General features: G+C 50.0%; 1 protein-coding gene across 2 annotated transcripts in view; it reads right to left on the reverse strand.

Moving 5' to 3' along the window:
• The window catches only part of B4GALNT3 (beta-1,4-N-acetyl-galactosaminyltransferase 3), a 96211-nt gene that overhangs the window by 13020 nt on the left and 63406 nt on the right, over nt 1–19785 (reverse strand). For both annotated transcript variants that reach the window (XM_081821003.1, XM_081821004.1), the window contains exons 2-9: nt 13067–13170; nt 11962–12039; nt 5101–5196; nt 4529–4619; nt 4013–4113; nt 3398–3465; nt 1469–1547; nt 1277–1343 (exon numbers count right to left, since the gene is read on the reverse strand). In XM_081821003.1, the coding sequence (XP_081677129.1) occupies nt 1277–1343; nt 1469–1547; nt 3398–3465; nt 4013–4113; nt 4529–4619; nt 5101–5196; nt 11962–12039; nt 13067–13170 (684 nt within the window). The remainder of the gene's footprint in view (nt 1–1276; nt 1344–1468; nt 1548–3397; nt 3466–4012; nt 4114–4528; nt 4620–5100; nt 5197–11961; nt 12040–13066; nt 13171–19785) is intronic.

Below are 19785 nucleotides of genomic sequence, written 5' to 3' on the forward strand. Positions count from 1 at the left end.
TTATAAATATCAAACCACTTCATCTCCATAAACACCGTATACCTTAGGTGTTTAGTGATTATTCCTACTTTACAGACTAGGAGCTTTGGCAAAGAGAATCTAAGTCATTTGCCGAAGACCACACAACTGGTCAGTGGCAAAGCTGAATCTGAACCTGGTCAGTGTAGTCTCAGCCTCCAGGTTATGCTGCGTCTCAGACAGACAAGCCAGCAAGGCGGACCACGGCAGGGCGCCGCCTTGCCCCCTCCATCACCCCCAGACTAGTATTCTCCCTTCCAAGTGAGCCAGGCCTCCCCCTCCCCTTTTCTAACTGCCCTGGCTGCTCCCTGCTGTCTGGATTCATCTGCCTTCAGCCCCAGGTGGAGCTCTCCTTCTCTACCTGGGGCTGGTTACCTCTGGCTCATCTTACTAGTTTCTTCCCTGAAGTTTATTATGGGCCTCTTTCTTCTCGTTTCACATTGCATCTATGGACTCCAGCTCTCCCTTCTTCCTCTTGCATCAACTTAGCAGCTCACGATCTGCCCCTTCTGCCTTGACCTTGTGGCCTCTAGCTTCACTCACCATCAACCTCCTCTTACCTATCCTGCCTTTGCCACACTGCCTCCCCGGCCTGTCCCCATCCTGCCCTCCTTGTCTCTCACACACCTTCCACTGCCTTCCCAGTCTCCTCCCAGCACTCAGCTTTCCCTTCCTCCCTTGGGGTTCTGGCCCTGCCTACTCTTCCTACACCCGGGCCCACGTGGCCCCACTTGCCCGCTGGTGATTTCTCAGTGGGGCCTGCGGATGCATAGGAAATCATGAGCAATACATAGTACAACTGAAGAGTTCATTTACTGCAAATCTAAAGCAGGTGAGAAAGTTTCTTCAGCTCTGGTCATGGCTTTGCAAAGAACCATGGGACCCTCAACTGTAAAATAGGAAATTGGCCTCACTCAGAGGTTTTTCATCTGGAGTGAGCCTCGTGGTCTCTGGGTGCTCCTGAAATTGTACACAACATATTGTGTGTGAATGGACAAGGGCGTTCTTCTGGGGCAAGATCTCAGCAAGCTTCCAGCAGGTTCTCAAAGGGGTCACTGACCCTTGAGAGTTAAGGATCTCTGACCTTAGGCTCCCTTTAAGTTCTGTTCCTTGTTCTGGACCCCCTTTCCACCCACGTTCCAAGCACCCTGAGCTTTAGCCTCCACCCCTCCCTTAACCAAATCCCCTCAGTGGACCGAACCCCACATGTTGGCCCCAGCTCACCTCTGTCTCCAGGGGAGGGGCAGAGCCTACTCACTTGTGAAAAGGGACAGGGAAGGGGAGTCAATAATGGTGAACTTGGCTCCAGGGTCATTCCGTCGCCACTGGAAGAAGAGAAAGGGTGGATGTGGAGGCTTGGAGGGAGCTGGATTTAGAAAAGAGTTCAAGGGACAAGGGGTGAGGAGCGGCTCCGAGCTGAGCTGGGGGGCAGGCACGGCAGGGCTCTCACCGCGACTTCCACATGATCCGTGCCCTCATCGTTCTGTTTGTGCAGCACCTCGAAGTAGTACCTCTGGGAGGCTGCCAGGCTAGCAGGAGAGAGCAGAGACAGAGAAGGCTATCTTCTCGGGCCCTGTGGCTGCCCGTGACCCACTCTTCCGCCATCCTACCTTGCTCCTGCCATCCGCAGCCTCCCCTTGTCTTTTTTTTTCTCTGCTTCCAGAATCCCAGGAGCTTTGCTTTTAATGCTGGCCCTCTGAGAGGCCAAGCAGAGCCAGAGCCCAGGCTTTTGTAACCGCCCCCAGGGACAGTACGGGGTGTGCGTGACCCCACTCCCCTCTAGCTCTGCCCTCTCACAAGTTGTGGGCTCAGCTACTGATCTCCTTTGGACCCACTCTACCAGCCCCATGGCTACCACACACCACAACTTGGTGTAAACTGGAAAAAGACACCACTTCCAGGTGCCTGACACCTGGCAGTCCCCACACTACCTCTTATTCACAGTGTGACCTTAGTTTTCTCTTCTGTAAGATGGCGGTACTAACAGTACACACTTCACAGGAGAATCAGGACGATCAAAGGAAACACAGATCTTCCTCAACTTACGGGCTTACGTTCTGATAGACTCCTCTTAAGTTGAAAATATTGGAAGTCGAAATGCATTTAATACACTGAACTCCCGAACATCATAGCTTAGCCTGGCCCACCTTGAACGTGCTCAGAATACTTGCATTAGCCTACAGTTGGGCAAGATCATCTGACACAAAGCCTAGTTAAAACAAAGTACTGAATATCCCATGTAAGTTACTAAATCAAAGTGAAAAACAGCATGGTGGTATGCGCACAGAATGGCTGTTATCGGCTGTTGACCCTGTGATCGATCATGTAGCTGACTGGGAACTGAGGCTCACGCCACTGCCCAGCATCACAAGAGACTACTGTACCCCTTAACTGCTAGCCTGGAAAGAGATCCAAATTCAAAATTTGAAGTACAGTTTCCCTTGAATGCATATCACTTCTGTACCATCGTAAAGTTGAAACATCGTAAGTCGAACTATTGTAAGTCTGGCCATCTGTAATAGTAACCCTTACAGAGTTGTTATTATGTGCCAGACACTGTTCTAACGGTTTTATACATGCCAACTCACTTAATTCTTGGTTATAGATGAGAACCCTGAGGCACCGAAATCTTGGGTAATTTGCCCCCAAATCACTGAGGTAGTAAGTGGTGGAACTGGGATCTGGACCCGGGCAGTCTGGCTTCTGGGTCCACGACGTTAGCTGCCATGCTGAGTTACATGTGAAGTGCTCACCACAGAGACTGGCAAACGGCAAGTGCTCTTCGCCAGCTAAACTGTCTTATTGTTACCAACATCACTATTATCACCATTAAACCAGTGCATGTTCTTGCTTGTGTGTGCAGGCCACCAGGTGGCACTCTGAGGTTAGGCTAAGTTCCCCTTCCAGCATGACAAAAGCAATTCCAGCCACTACAGACTGGGAAAGGCCTGGTCTCGCTCCAGTCTCCCAAGGGAACACAGCGATGAGGAACTTTCCACAGCACAGGCAGTGTCCAGGCTGTGGACATCTCCAGGGATGGAGCAAATGGGAAGGGCAAGGGCTGGGAGAAGAAAGACCTATTTTGTTTTCCAGTCCTGAGTGTCACTAAATAGCTGTGTGACCTTCTCCCAGTCACACCCCTCTCTGAGCCTCAGTTTCCCCATCTGTAAAATGAGGAAGGATGGGCCAGATGGTTTCTAAGTCAAAGACTTCATTTATCAGAATGCACGAGAGCCCAGGCATGCTGCATATCTGGATAAGGAAGGCTGGAGAAAAGGGAGGGTACAACTGGACTCCCTTGCCTGATTTGACCTCAGCACTTGAGGTAGGTTGGGCTTTTTCTGTCGCTCATAGGAATGTCATGAGACTCCCTACTCACCTCACTGGCTTGGAAATTTGACTCCGAAATTTCCCAAACTCTCCAGGGGCAGTCCACTCTTTTCCAGTCTAGAGGTGTGGGGAGAGCGAGAAGAGAAGGAAGGAGGAAAATGGACAATATGAAGGAAGGGAGGCGGGGAGTGAAGAGACAAAGAAGGAATGGGGAGGAGATGTGGAAGAAAAGAAGAGCAGGGAGATGGGAAAGAAAACAGGAGAGGTGAGGGGAGTGACAGGTAACCCAGGCAAGAAGGACCTCCGCCCTTCCTACAAGGGGCCCGAGCAATCAGGCTCCACAGCGTTCATCCTTGGCACCATGCTAAGGATGCTGGAACCCAAAAACGGGACGTGGCCCAGTCCCAGCCCAGAGATGAATCTTCCTGAGGTCTTTCTGTGGCCTCAGACTAACTCCTCACTCCTCCCCAATTTACACTCTGTCTATCCCTTTGTAAAACGGGGCAGGGGTGAGAGGGAGGATGCTTCTCTCTCACGCCTTCTTCCCTGGCTGTCACACCAGAGAGACTAATGGTAATGAGGGTTTCCTGATGCAGGCAGGTGCCTCTTCCATGACCTGGCTCCTGGGCCCAGTGGGAGAGTTCTGGAGCTGGGCTGACCCTACCTTGCCCACACTGGCCAGCAGCTGAAGGCCTGACACCTGGTCGTCCCGGCTGAGCCAGAACTCAGCGTTGTCATCTGCAGCAATGGCAAACTGGATCTTCCCTGGGCAGTCCGGGAGAGAGTTTGCAGATGAAAGCAAGAAGGGCATTAGCATAAAGGGCTGAAGGCCTGTTTTATGTCTTAGCGATTACATTCTCTTCAGAGGGCTTGGTGCCGTGACTTCCCTCTCTGTAAAGTGGGGGTTCCACATCCTAGGAGACACCATGAAGACAGGGAAGACTCCCAGGAAGAGACAAGCTAGTGCCAGACTCTGCAAATCAGGGTGTGAAGTGGCGGCTGGGGGGCACTGGATGAGACCTCACCGTGACTAAATTTCCCCCCTCTCCCCAGTGATGGACTAACAGGGTCCAGGTAGCCTAATGTGGACTTACTTCTCAACTACAGGCTTATGTTCTCTGGGTACCGTAAAGAACCTGGAGCAGGAAGCAGGAGGATGGGACTTTGGGGCTGGCCTCACCATCGGTGAAGGGGTGCAGGTAGCCAAAGATGCGGAGGCCATAGTTGGTCCATTTGGGCGACACGGCCAGCTTCCTCAGGGTTGTGCGAATCTACGCCAAGAAAGGGGAGGGAAACCATTACCCAGAAGAGGGAAGAGGAAACTGAAGAAATTGGTCCACTCAGGGCTGGTGGGAAGACCAAGGTGGGGAGGGAGACAGGAGGGACTGGGGCATGGCTTGGTGAGTGGAGTGTAGGCAGGATTTCCACTCCCACTTGCTTCTTTGTTCATGTAACCTTGTACAGTGCACAACCAGCCCAACTGTATGTGGTGGCTCTGGCTAAATTATATCATGAGGCACAATGAGAGCCTGAAGCTGAAATGATGCAGAAGATGGCAGAGAACTCAAAGGAATCCTTGGGAAGGGAGCAAGAGTAGTAACTGTGGGCAGAAGAAAAGAGGACCCAAGATATAAAGGAAAGAAAATGAACCAGAAAAGAGCCAGGACAGATGAAGAAGACAGAAGACAGGGGGAGATGAGACACAGGAGTGGGCCGAGGGAGGGAAAAGAGGCGCGCCCAGCAAACACTCACATGTGGGTAGAGTGGGAAGTGAAGGTTCCTCCTGAGCTGCTGAATGGAACTGCCACACCAGTCCTCAAACACATGCAGGTTGGCGCGGCCCCGGAACTGTACGGGGCAGAGAAGCAAGCAGGTGAGTGTGAGCGCCCCGGCACCCGTCCGGCCCGCGGCTTGAGGAGGCCGGGTGGACAGACGACGCCCGGGCCACCGCAGCCCCAGCCCCGGTGTTCCTCTCACTACTGAAGGTCACGGTCCAATTCAGTCCCATCCCATCCTCACACCCACAGCCTCTTTCTCCAACCTCATCCCCACTGCAGGGCCCTAAAGCCTGGGTCTGTTTTTCTGGCTATGCTTGTGCGCGCGCGCACACAGACGCACACACGCACGCACGCACGGCCGCGCACGCAGTCCCGGCTCTTTCCATGCAGGAAGGGGGCTGGTTTGCATTCCCCAGGCAAGGGGCAGTAATAGCTATGACAGAAAGGCAGAGATGACAGAAAGAAGTGGAAGGAGCGCCAGGCTGGAGTTTGAGCTAAAGACTTGCTCTCCTCCCCTCCCCTCCCCTTCCCCTTATGCCTAATAGTAAGCTCGAACAGCTGTCTGCTGGTGAAACCTTATCTACCCAGTAGTCTTCACGCTTCTGGCTCCCCTTGTGGGGAAGCAGCTGGGAAAGCGCTGCAGGAGGTCTTTGGGGGCCCCATCCGGCAGGACGGCCTCCGACTGCTCCCTTAGGAGCTGGAAGCCTCTCTCCTGCTCTGCGCGGGCCTCTCCTGGCATAACTACCCAGGCGCCTGGGACTTGGGCAGCCCTGGGAAGCTAGGAGCAGAGGATGTATGCTCTCTGCTCCTTGGCTGTGGCATCGGTGGGGCAGAGACTGAGCTTGGAGGCCAGCGGCAGAGGGCCCCCTTCAGAAGAGAGGGCCTTAGAGCCAGTGCTCTGAGTGGGTGGAAGTGCTGGGCGTTTGAGAGGGGAGGGGAAGCGTGGGGATCCTGTCCCAATTTATCCTGACAAAGAGTTTCAGATTACCCCATCTCAGCAATTTTCTCCTCCCCCTACCCCCAGCTTAATCTCCAGGTTGTGGGAGGTGGGGCCTCAATTACTCTATACAAACAGGCCCTGCCCTTCCCTCCCCACTGTGGCCCATCAGATATCAAAATCTGAGCTGCCCTGAGGAAAACAGAGGAGTAAGGGACACCCAGACTAGAAGCCTGGATAAAAGGAAGTAGCACAAGGTCTTCAGCAAGCGATCTGGAGGACAGATGCTTGGGAGGGGAGAAGTCCTGCGCACGAATGCCAAAGATCTGAGGTGCGGCCTCTGAGGAAACACGACCCCACAGCTGGATCCAGAAGGGACACAAGAGAGCCTGTCACTCCCCATCCCTTCAGCAGCCTGGCACTTCCTGGGCACACTGGCCTGGTCAAAGCTGAGCATGTGGGGCCTTGGGAAGCAGCCATCGCACCAGGGAATATGAGTTGGGGGCTGGGATGGGTGGGAGAGAGAATGTGGGCTGGGTAGGCAGGGGGCGGGCTGAGGCTTCTTGGAAGGAAAGAATGGGGACATTGTGCTACTTCTGGGGAAATTCCTTAAATCCAGTTTACAAGACTCAGTTGTCTCCTACAAATGACCTCTTCTAAGCCCCTCCCTGGAAGACTTTCAGGGCAGTGTGCTCAGATCCACAGCGAACTGCCGAGGGAGGGCATGCCACAAGAGAAATCTGTTTTCTTCAGCCAGGAGGCCAGAGGCCACAGGGGGTTTGGGCAGGGGAAGGAGGGAAGAAGGAAGGAACTGGGCTGGCCGCCTCCTGCCTCCCACTCAGGGCCTTGCTTGCTACAGCAAGGGTAGCTTGAGATGCTCCAGAGAATGGAAGGCAGGGGAAATGAGCGTGTAGGAAGAGGACTAGCCCTCTCCTCTGAGGTCTAGGCCCTCACTCGGCATCACGGTAGCCTTCAAACCATGCTTCATCCACCGTCTCTGTGGGACCAGTGGGTACCATCTTCCTCCCAGGCCCAAACTGGCAACCCCCACCAGGATTTGCGTCTCTCTAAGTTTTGGAGACTTTGTATCTGGCAGGGATGAGGGATTCCAGCTCATCAGCACTGCCCTTTGCCCATTCTCTCCATTGTCCAGCAGGGGCTAAGGCCCAGGGAAGGACACTGGTTACTCCTATCACCAGATTTGGCCAGTGACAGATTTGGAACTTCCAGTTGTAAGTAGTGGAGAAAATACTTGTTGGAACCCTCTCATTTTATTTTATTTATTTATTTATTTTTATTTGAAAGAGAGAATGAGAGAGAGCACATGAGAGGGGGGAGGGTCAGAGGGAGAAGCAGACTCCCCGCCGAGCAGGGAGCCCGATGCGGGACTCGATCCCGGGACTCCAGGATCATGACCTGAGCCGAAGGCAGTCGCTTAACCAACTGAGCCACCCAGGCGCCCCGGAACCCTCTCATTTTAGAGGTCAGATTATTGAGGCCCAGAAAGATAAACTGACTCCCCCAAAACACACAGCAATTAACCCTGTGGAAGTGGGGAGGGTGTCTGGGAGTATGGATGCAGGAGGGGAAGGTCAGCCAGGTAGGTCCTCAGACAGGAATGTCCACTGTCTTCCATTCCCACAACACTGCCTCTACCAGGCCCCACTGGGCTTGCCAGGCCTGCAGCAGAGCCTCCTCACTGGAGGGAAGCTTCTCTCCCTCCACTGATTCTTCACACTGCCTGCAAGATTGTCTTTCTAAAGCATAGACCTGATCATGTCACTCTGCAGCTCAGGAGACTCCCAAAAGGCTTCGGAACAAAACCTCACCCTGGCATGAGAGGTCTTTTCGACTGACCTAACCTTCCCAGCCTCACCTCCTGCCACTCCCTGTCACACACCTACACGCCACCCACATCCATCTCCCTGTCTTTGTCACGCTCCTTCACCTCTCCATGGCTTTACAAACACTACTTCCCGGTGGGAGGGCCTTTTCCTTTCTCCCCCACCTGGCAAACCCTGGTTCATCCTTCTCTGACTTCCTCACCAGAGTTAATAGCTTCCCTCCGCTGTGTTTCCAGAACATCTTAATTATTTGAATGAACAAATGCTCGCAGAAGCTAAGCTCGGAACCGTATGTTCCTTCATTGATTCGGTAAGTGCCGAATGTCTGCTTTGGACCGGTAAGAGATGCAAGGAGATGTGGTCCTCCAAGGAGAGAGACATGTTAACAATCGGTGTCACCCGTGCCAGGGGCTATTGCAGAGGGGTCGGGGGCACATGGCATGAAGGCAGGAGCAGTCACCTCTGCCCCCAGGAGACGCAGGAGCCAATCACAGAAAGTACACTCCAGAGTGGGTAAATAAAATGTGGTGCGGCCACACAATGGAACAGTACTCAACCATAAAAAGAAATGAAGTGCTGGTAGAGGCGACTGCATGGACGAGCCTTGAAAACATCATGTTAAGTGAAAGAAATCAGACACAAATGGTCACATTATCTGATTCCATATATATGAAATGACCAGAACAGGCAAACCTAGAGAGACAAAAAGTAGACTACTGGGCACCCTGGCTGGCTCAGTCGGTAGGGCATGTGACTCTTGATCTCAGGGTCGTGAGTTTAAGCCCCATGTTGGGCATGGAGCCTAATTAAAATCATAAAAAGTACAAAAAAAAAAAGCATTCCTTAAAAAGAGAAAAGTAGATTATTGTTTGTGTAGGGCTTGTGGGATGGGGGTAGTGAGGGGTGATGGCTAACGGGTATGGAGTTTCTTTCTATGGTAATGAAAGTGCTCTAAATTAACAGTCATGGGTGCATAACTCTATGAATCTAGTAAAAGCTAGTGAATTACACACCTTAAATGGATGACTTATGTGGTATTTAATTTATATCTCAATAAAATTGTTACCAAAAAAAAAAAAAGGTAAGCCTGAGAAGAAGATTTGGGGTCTCAGCCTTCTCATCAAGAGACAGCAGCTCGCCAAAGCCAGGGAAAGGCTGACTTGTTTTGATCTTACTTGGATTTACCGAATTTCTTTCTTGTAACTATTTTTGTTTTCCAGATGGAACATCCTGAGCATCAGACAGTGTTTTGGTCAATGGACATAAATGAATAAATTGGCATTGAGGTTTGTTAATCAGTGGGGTTTGTGAACTACAGTCTTATGATTTGGGGTGCCATGAATAAGTTTTTGAGGGCAGTTACCCCGTGAAGCCATTGCCAGCTTTCTTATCCTCTGTCCTTGCTCACTTTCAGGGCAGGGCTGTGTCCTAGTGATGCCACCTGGGAGAAGTGAACGAGTTAACCCCTCTCTGAGCCATTACCTGCAAAAGGGGGATAATAGTACCACCTGACAGCTCTTGACAGCTAGATGTTCAATAAATTTGACTGTCTGTCAAAAGGGCAGGAGACAGGTAAGGAGATCGCAGCAGAGAGTCACCGGTGGTGGGGGCAGGGACCACCATGCAGCTCTGTGGCTGCAAATGTTAAGTTATTTAGCCTTTCGAAGGGGCCTTGTTTTCTCTGTTGGTGAAATAAGATGATTGGATCAGTGATTCCCTGAAGATCTATGAAGATTGTAATGAGGATTTTGTAAGGTTTTTTTTGGTAAAAACTACTTTTTTAAAGATTTTATTTATTTATTTGAGAGAAATCAAGAGAGAGCACGGGCTGGGGGAAGGGCAGAGGGAGAGGGAGAAGCAGGCTCTGCGCTGAGCAGGACTCTGGGATCTTGACCTGAGCCCTGAGCAGAAGGCAGATGCTTAACCGACTGAGCCACCCTGGCACCCTGGTAAAGCTACTTTTAATTAAAAAAAAAAAAAAAGTCAATGGAAATCAGGCATTTATCACCAAAAGGCCATACACACTTATTAAAACATCAACTATTTCTTTAAAAAATTAATCCTATTTTAATCACTATTTACTATTTGTTCACTGTTTTAATCTCGTATATATTTCCATCCTTGATTGGCAAAAAAAAAAAGTGGGGAAATTAATGATTAATAAAGGCAGAATGGGGGCATCTGGGTGGCTCAGATGGTTAAGTGTCTGCCTTCAGCTCAGGTCATGATCCCAGGGTCCTGGGATCGAGCTCGATATGGGGCTCCTGGCTCAGCGGAGAGCCTGCTTCTCGAACCTCTCCCTCTGCCTCTCCCCCTGCTCATGCTCTCTCTCTCTCTGTGTCTCAAATGAATAAATAAAATCTTAAAAAAAAAATAAATGCAGAATGTTATACAGCCATAATCTTTAGAAAAAACGATCTGGGGCGCCTGGGTGGCTCAGTCAGTTGAGTGCTGGACTCACGATTTGGGCTCAGGTCATGGGATTGGGTCCCATGTCTTGCTCAGCACAGAGTCTGCTTGGGATTCTCTGCCCCTTCCCCCCCCCCCCGGCCCCCTCTCTCTCTCAAATAAATAAATAAAATCTTAAAAAAAAAACCAAAACAGAAAGAAAGGAAAATGATCCCAACTGTCCTCAAAGGATTGAAGGCTAGATCATGGAATCAATGGTCTTTAAGGCACCCTCTTTTCAAAACACTCCAGGTGGGGTGGGGCGTAATCACCTGATGACGTCATCTAGTACAGGTGTGCCAGTGTTGTAATGTGTCCTCTCTCAGGGCTTCTAACAGAGGCAGTTTCACGGCGTGAATAACCTAACATCATATTTAGCACGATGCTACCTCCTCTTCTCCTGCCCCACAGCAAATAGGTGGATTGGAAATAAAATCACGCAGGCTGAGACAGTGGGCTGGCCAATACCACCCAGCCAAAAAAAATAATACATGTCCACAGGTCTCAGGACTAAAAGGCACTGGGTTATGGGCAAGTTGTCGAATATGCAGCCCAAATTTAAAATTTTCACCCCCAAAGAACCATGCTACTATGGAGTCTCAGCATAAGCATTTACTCAAGGTAATCTTGAGCATGTTAATTAACCTCTCTGCGCCTCAGTTTATTTACCAGAAGAAAAAGAATCTTTCAGATCCTATATAAGTGAAAGGTATCATAGCAACTCTTATTCACATGTTTAACCACTTCCTATAAAAGTTTTCTAAAGCAGTGTTTCCTAGAGTGTGTTCCTCAAAACACTAGTTTCATAGAATATTAAGAGATATTTCATGGGGGAAAAAAAACAAGGCAGGAGACACATAGGTTTGGTACCTGCTGAGCTAAACCAAGTTAAACAGCTCACTACAGAACTTCTCAGAACCTTTCCTATGTGAATGTGTATTTCCAAGAAGTGGATGTAGTATATAGTTTTTATGCCTTATTTAACAACAGACTCCTTTCTTCCTGGAATACCCTATGAGACTTGCTGTCCAAGAAAGTTTGGGAAGCTTATCTTTAAGAATGATGTGGATGTGAAAGTCATGTGGCTTTCCTGAGTTCTGTTTTTCTCACTTATAAAATGAGGACAATGATACTATCTTACAAGGTCATAAAACTGATAAGGGATGATATGCAAAAACCAGCACACAATAGGCTCAGAGCAAATGGTCTCCTTCTCTAAAGGAAGAAAACTGAATGAGCCTGAAGACTTTTTTTTTTTTTTTCCAAATTAGGTGAAAAAAATTCTGGGGGGGGTAAGGGGGAGAGAGAGAGGGCAAGAGTGCATGCAAGTGGTAGGGGGTTGGGGAGGGGAAGATGGGCAGAGGGGGAGAGAGAATCTTAAGCAGGCTCCAAGCCCAGCGCAGAGCCCAACCTCAGGGCTCCATCTCTTGACCCTGAGATTCTGACCTGAGCCGAAATCAGGAGTGAGACGCTGCCACCCAGGCGCCCCTAGGTGAAGATTTTTAATAATAATCACTAGAAGAATATTTTCTGTGGTCTCTGGAATTATCTGTGAAAACTATGTTTTGACTGTCTCCAAGAACAGGGACAGTTACAAATCCCTTACCTCTGAGAGCCAGGGGACAGGCTTATTCCATTTCAGGTAGCTGTAGTTACCACTCTCACCTCGCTCCACGTCTTGGTCCTGGCAGAAGAGTGAAGAATGAACTGGGTGGGAATATTAGGATTGGGGGCCCCTTGAAAGTGCCAGTGGGGAGGCAGAGGGCCAGGAGACCCTGCCCCCGGGGAAGCTTATCAATATAAGGGACACTCCCATTTATGATTCACCCTGTATCCCTCAGAAGGACACCCCCTTACAGTTTTGTCAATGCATACTCTCCTAAGGTTCTTTTACTTTCCTGAATTTTCTGTCTTCCCATATGGAAAAAAAATTTTTTTCTTTCTTTTCTTATTTTTGGAAAAATAATTTCTAAATAGATCAGTGTTCTGAGAACAGGAACTTGCCTCAGTCTTCATCTACATCCCCCCCAGGACTCTGCCCAGGTCTGTCACTCATTTGTCCTGACAAGTGGAAGCCCCCTGGGGACATCGCAGCCCTTCCCCTACCCAACATGCACGTTCATGGGTTCAGTTTGGTTCTGCTCCAGCCTTGGAGATCCATGTCTCTTCTAGGCTCAGAGGCTCAATCTTAGGGTTCCAGACTGAATTAGAACCCAATTTCCCCAATTCCCATCCAGAGCTCCTCCTACCTCCCTAGGGACCACTGGCCCAAGAGACACTATAGAAAAAATGCTCCATTCCAAATCTGTCCCCCAGCCATGTGCAGCTACCTCATCATCTCTCTTAGCAGTGAGCATCTGGGATTATCACTAAGGCACCGGCCTAGGCCTCAGGCTGCAGAGACGCAGGATGTGATGGTTCTGCTTTAAGCCCTTTAAGATGGCCCTTTAAGATGAAGGCCACATGCCTGGAACAGTTCAATTCTGGGCCTCTTGAGCTGCCTGAGGGAGGCTTTGAGGAGGGCAGGATGGACATCTCTACCCACCCAGCTAATGAGATCCTGTGATGTCCGAGTACAATTCCAGGAATTCTCTCCTTGAGCCCTCTTACCACAGAAAAGTAGGGGATTCCCTTAAGGCTATAAGGTCACGGACACGTGAGGACCCATGTTAATGCACTAGTAGAGAAAATGGGCTGGCCCCACCACATACCTTGGAGCCCAGCCTCTGGGGATGATAAAACTGGAGATTTGGATCCACAGCTGGAATGTTCCTGTTGGCCAGAGCCTTGGCCAGTTCTCGCCAGCTGCCATATCCTATGGAAGGGACCGAAGAGAGAAAAAGGTCAACAGAACATGAAGACCTCATAGGTCTGTAAGGCTTGGGGGGAATAAAAGAGTTAAGCTTCTTCCCTTGTGCAGCTCTTCATACCGCTTCCTATGGTGCGCATGAAGTGGGGGGAGGGTCGGGAGATAGTTACAAGCTTGGCCAAGGTCAGTAGCACAGAGGGAGAGGAAAAGAGCTCCTAGCACATTAAAATTTTGCTGTCTTCCATAATCGGAGAAGGAGCCAGGCCAGGTGAAGACGAAACACGTCCATTTGTCCATGGAGTGTGTGCAGCACCACAGGCTGACTCTTCCCCAGTTGCCTTTTGAGGCTGATTTCTCCCCAAAATCGCTGTGGGGAAAAAGTTGTGAAAGGCAGTGAAACTAGGCTTGCTCCCTTTCCAGCTCCGTCCCCTTCGCACCCAGGGAGAAACTGTTGGGGTGCCAGCAAAGAGTCAAGAAGCAGAGCTCTGTGCTGAGGGTGAGGCTGCGAGAGTCAAGGTTCAAGGGTCAGCACGGCCACGCACTGAGGGGTCAGAGCCCCCCACGTGTCAAGGGGGCCACTTGGGCATGACTGTCAGACTTTGAATATGTGAAACCAAACCACTACCGGCCATGAACCCAAATCATAGACTATCAGGAGCTAGGCTAGCAGAGGCTTTCAAGATCATCTGGTCCTCATTTCAGATGACGAAAATGGGACCCCAGCCGGCCAAATGACTTCTCTCGGCTCATTTAGCAAATAGCGACAAGGCTAAGACTGGCACTCAAATGTCCAGATCCCCCACTGGGCTACTACTCTGTCTCCAACAGCTCCATCAAGATGCTCCCAGCATGGTGGGTGCTGCACAAAAGGAGTTAGACTCATGCTCACTGACCGCTGGGAGCCAAGAGCTGACCCAGAGCAGATGTCATGAACCCCGATGTGAGCCCAGTCGAGACACAGCCAACCAGACACAGAGGAAAGAGCACAGTGCACGAATGTGGGCCGACAAAAGGTGGACACCACCATTTTGTGGGAATGTTTATGTAACTGACTCCAGGAGGGGGATTGTGGTGGGTAGGGGGATGCTTTTCTTCCAGTTCTGTTTGGTGTGGCCCTTTAGTGCTTACTAAGCATCTCACAGGAATGATCTCATCTGAGTCTTGTAATACGATTCTTGTGAGAGGGGCGCCTGGGTGGCTCAGTCGGTTAAGCATCCGACTCTTGATTTCGACTCAGGTCATGATCTCAGGGTCATGAGATCCAGCCCTGCATCGGATTCCACACTCAGCACAGAGTCTGCTTGAGGTTCTCTCTCTCTCCCTCTGCCCCTCCCCTGCATGTGCGTGCGTGTGCCCCCCCTCAAATAAATAAAATAAATAAATAACTAAAAGAATCTTGTGAGATAGGCCAGGTCTGATTACCCCCATTTTACAGATAGGGAAAGAGCAGCGCAGAGTTTAAAGTCACAGAGTGACTTGTTTTGAAGCCAGGATCAGAACAGAGAGCCTCCCTGTCTCATGAACCAGCGTTTTCTCATTCTGCCTACATTTTCTCCTGTGGGCACTTTTTCACACAAACTTTGAAGAGTCCCAGGGGCAGAGGCCTCAGCTGGGGATCTGTGCCTCTGGGTTTCTGCACAGACATTAAACCTCTGCTCATGTTATGTTTATGGGGACTTCTGCAGGTTTATCCCTCTGCCATCAAGGTCTCTCCTGTTTCCATGGCTGGCCAGCTGGCAGGCAGGAACAGGTCAGACTAGTTCAGTGCAGGGGGATGTCCTGGGGAAGCCAGATTCTGGCGCCAGTGAAGTGAGGTGAGGATGTGGGAGGGAGGAAGAGAAAGAATGCTCCCAGACCTACACCCTGCATTTCTGGATGAGCTCAGGAGAGAGCTGTTTGTTCATCTGTTAATCCCGACTCAGACACATCTTATTTAAGAGCCCCCGCCCTTCCCAAATCCAGGGAGCAGTTGGCTAGTGGTTGGGGAGCTCAGGTGCCTGGGTGATGAATGAGTCACATGGTGGGGTGGGGTGGGGAGGCTCAGCCTTGCTTCTGCCTCTGAATGATTGGGTCGTCTCTTCCTTGACTTCGCTCTTACAACTACAAGCCATCTACTTCTAGACAAAGTTGTGAGGAAATAATCATAAAAACACTACTTCCCCTATCCATGGGAGTTACAGTATGTCTCAGATGCAATTCTTTCTCATAGACTAGTTTTAGTTCCAGAAAAATTCTTTGACTCTTGGAAGTCACACCAAAGTGAGACAACCCAAGGTCAGTGAACTATCACTGGCATTTGCTGGGAAGTGATGAAGACTCTCTCTGACCAAATTTTAGACAGGCTCTTCTGAACCCTCCTTCTGAGTAGGCCTTGTCCTTGGGCCCTGTGCTTGGCTGGCCCAGCCCAGTGTTGAGGAAGAATCCTATTAAGTCTTTTTAGTAGGAATCTCCACCACCTTTGATACCTGATCAATTCTCCATCTTCCCACCCTTGATGTATAAGTCCTCAACCCGCCTTTGGTTAAGAATACTGTTAGGCCAGTTTACCCGGATATCTCCTCTTGGTAATTTTCCATCTCCTGGCCCCCCTCACTCTGCTTGCTGGCTATAAATCCCCAGCTGTCTTTGCTGTATTCCGAACTGAGTTCAGTTCTCTCCTGAGGTCTCTTTCCTATATCATGATAGTACTGAATAAAATCTGCCTTTATCACTTTTAACTAGTGTCTGGCTCTATTTCTCTGTATAAGAAGATAAGAGATGGGGGCGCCTGGGTGGCTCAGTTGGTTAAGCGACTGCCTTCAGCTCAGGTCATGATCCTGGAGTCCCAGGATCGAGTCCCGCATCGGGCTCCCTGCTCGGCAGGGAGTCTGCTTCTCCCTCTGACCCTCCCCTGTCTCATGCTCTCTCTCTCTAGCTCATTCTCTCAAATAAATAAATAAAATCTTAAAAAAAAAAAAAGAAGAAGATAAGAGATGGTTCTCTCAGTAAACAAGCACAAATCCACTGGTGGGGATTGGGCGGGGCAGGGGGAAGGGGTGAGATCAGTGAGGTTAAACCCAACCAGGCCCTGCACCTGGTCCCAGGTGTCGAGATGGCTTTGAGATACTTAGAGACTGGGGTAGTCAACAGCCCAGCCTTTAGTAAGTTCAGGAGTAGGAAATTCCCTTTGCAGACTTCAGAGTAGAGGAGCAAGACAAGCAAGGCTTTAGAGTCAGACCTAATTGTCTATCTACCACTTATAAATGGTGACTGCTTAAGCAAGTAATCTGACACACTGTAAGTACTCAGTAAGCACTCCTTCCTCAATGAGTTTGGGGTTCCAGACCTGGGAGTCAGATATGAGTTCAAGCCCCTTTACAATCTTGTAAACCGCAAACGGCCAGTAGTTCTCTTACTCTCCTCTCTCTCTGCTTACTGACTAGAGAAGTAAGCAGACTGTGGGCCAGCAGGGACTCAGCGGAAGCAGAGCAATGGATGACAAACACCTCTCGTCTGTTTCTCGGGTATTACTCTCCGTTCCTCCCCATTGCCCATCCATCCCCCCTGTGAACATTCACTGAGTGCATATCAGGCATCAGGCAGTGTGCTGGACATCTGGTAATTCCTCTTCCTGTTTCTTTGCCTCTGCATTAACCCTGCCAATGGATCCCCAGGCATTGCTCAGCCTGCTGGGGGAACCTGGAGCTAAAGAATGTGCTGATTCAACTATTGACACTTGTCACTTGCCCTCTGATAAGTGAACTCCTCCTGCTCCTGGCCAGACCTCTCCTCCCAGAGTGCCAGCTGCCAGGGCCTGTTTCTCCTGCAACAGGTGTCACATTTGTGCCAGGAGACAGACACCCCGATCTCAGGTGACAGATAAAGCACCACCATGGGCCTCACATTCTGCCCTCACAGAGCCGGGCTATCAAATTCACCATCAGCTGGAATTTTGCCAACATCTCTCTTCAGTGCATGTGAACTCTTCAAAGGCCTGAAGATGATCATGTTGGCTCTTTGCTAAAAATATGGGATACATATATCCTTTGGTGCTTTTTTCAAAGACTCTCACGTACATTATTTCACTGGATCCTTACAACCTCCCCATGGACTGCTGTCACCTCCATTTTAGAAATGAAAAAACAGAAACAGACAAGTGAAATCATCAGCCCAAGGTCACACAGTGAATAAGATAATCCACGTAAAGGACTTAGTACCTGGCACATAATCAGCAATAAGCAGGTTGCAGCTTATGATTTTATTATTCATCACAATGTGGCAGGTCTGAAACTTGCATTCATTTCTCCTGACCTCTGGCCTGATTCCCTTGGCAGGGTGTCATGTGGTCAACAGGGATATTTACACCAGGAGGAAAGGAAGTCCCTCGCAGTTTGGGCATCTTTTGGATAGATTTTTAAGTATAGCTGACATGCTTTGCTCATGGATTGGATAGGAGGAGAGGAATCAAGAATGACTTGAAGATTCTGACCTGGGCATTTACTTAAGCAGGGGAGCCTAGGCTGGGGTGTCCCCAGGAGAGGTGGAGCTGAGAGTAATGTCAAGTAATGCAAGACAGGAAGACTGACCTGGACCCCACTCCAGGGCAGTGGGAAGGTAGGGTTGAAGGAGGAGCCTAGGAGGGCTGGTCCCACCGGCTCCATCAGATGTAAGGGACCCAAAGATCCAGGGTGAATACAGAGGATTTGCTTAGAAGCCCAGCAGCTGTCCAGAGAAGAGGTGATGAATCCAGAGGACAAGAGTTTGCCGAGGGAATGCGAGGCTGGGTTACCCAGGACACGGTTCCACAAATGTCAGCAACCAGCACTGAGTCCTCGGACAAAAAAGCAAGACTGTGGCTCTGTGGCTCTGACCTTGGAGTGCCCTTTAGGGCCAGGCACATGTCCTCAGCAGAACAAAGCCCCTATGTCTAGAAGCCAGCAGGGCCTGGACCCCCCTCTTCTTCCCCCCACCCTCCCACCCCCGCCAGAAATCTGTGGTGACACAGCCAGTCAGGGATGAAACCTGGGACTGTCACCTGGGAGGAAGTCCCTGTGGCAAACAGAAAGCTCCAGGGGCAGAAACAGAGCTGTGTGGCTTAACCTTTCCTTCCCAGCCCGTGACACCATGATGCAAGAGAACTTATTATTCACGTAACCTTACCAGTTAACATTGATGTGTGAGGCATAGATACATATATATATATATATATATATATATACACTCATATTAAATGAGAATGTTTCAGGAAAACAAGGCTTAGAGGTTAAAAATCTTGCTGAAAGTCAGAGGTCGTAAGTGAAAGAGGACCAAAGCCTGTGTCCTTAATTCTACTAGTCTCTACTGAATATACTTGAGAAGTTCTGTCCACCTCTACCATCACCATCACAATCACCTGGTGTCAGGCACTCATTTAGTCACCAAACTATCCGCTCTCTTACCTCCCCCTCACCACCCACACCTGCCAACGCCCCAACCTCTGACTATACTCTTTTCTAACTTGGCCCACAAACACCTCTCCATATAAGCCAAAGAAAAGCAAGAGGGAGTGTGGAGACCCAAGTAACAGCTGAAAATTGGACATGAAAGCATCTTCACACAGGCCTGCTCCCCTCTTCCTGGTTTCTGAGCATCTTCCTTCCCAACATGAGGGTAAACAATCCAGCATTGTGTCTGCCAACAGGGGTTGGCCCAGAGGAAGATTAGAAGTGGTTTCCTCAGCCTGCTCACGCTCCCTCACAGCACAGGTATGTAATGTGGGTAATGAGGACCAGGAGAGAGGTGGGGTCCAGGTGTCTCCCCAGCCCCTCCTTGACGAGCCTCTTCCCCCACTGTCCCCACCCCCACCCCCAAGCTGCTGCCGCTCAGAGCGGAGCTCAGGAGCTAGAACAGCCCCCTGCTCCCCAGCTCCCTGCCAAGCTAGCACCTGAGCTGCTGTAATGGTTTTGGCTGCCAGCAGGCTGAAGCTTGCCAGCAAGACGCAAGGGACTGTCCCTACTGCCCTGTTGGGTCCCACCTAAAGGGGGCCCAAAAGAAGGCATCAGAGCTGTGCCAAGTATGTGCTTGTACATTTCAGCTCTGCTTTCAGTACTTCCTGTTCACGCAAACATCCAGACTCAAGCATAAAACTTTAAGGGGATAGTTGAGGAGAGGAGCTAGAGAAGGCAAATACTCTTTCTATGGCGCTGCCGCCACTCCGGGAATGTAGGGTCTGTCGGCACACAGCCTAGCTTGTAACTTTCCATTCCCTGAGCCATGGATTTGATCAGTAGAGGCCCCAGAAGGTTTGGCCAGGTCCCAAGCCACCTCTAGGATATCGTCATCATCATTATTATAAACAAAAACAAAACCAAAAACCCCAACAACATGTAAGGCCCCATTTGCTAGTCAATGTCGACAGGACAATTACAGCCACAAATACAGTTCTGTCCAAGGCGAATTCTGACTGAAGACCCTTGATGCAATCAATGGGATGGGTTCAGGAAAATCTACAGGTAACAGGGTCCAGGACTTCTAAGACTGAGCCAAGCCAACTGAAGAGGTGTTTTCATCCTCTGGTGGACTTGACGAGGACCACTTAGGTAGTTTTAAGGTCCCTCAGATCATGATGGAAGCCACTAGGCTTGTCGTTTCCAGTTTTCTTTC

Source organism: Leptonychotes weddellii, chromosome 5 (genome assembly GCF_054177405.1).
Source record: "Leptonychotes weddellii isolate Sample4059 chromosome 5, ASM5417740v2, whole genome shotgun sequence".
Taxonomy (NCBI): domain Eukaryota; kingdom Metazoa; phylum Chordata; class Mammalia; order Carnivora; family Phocidae; genus Leptonychotes; species Leptonychotes weddellii.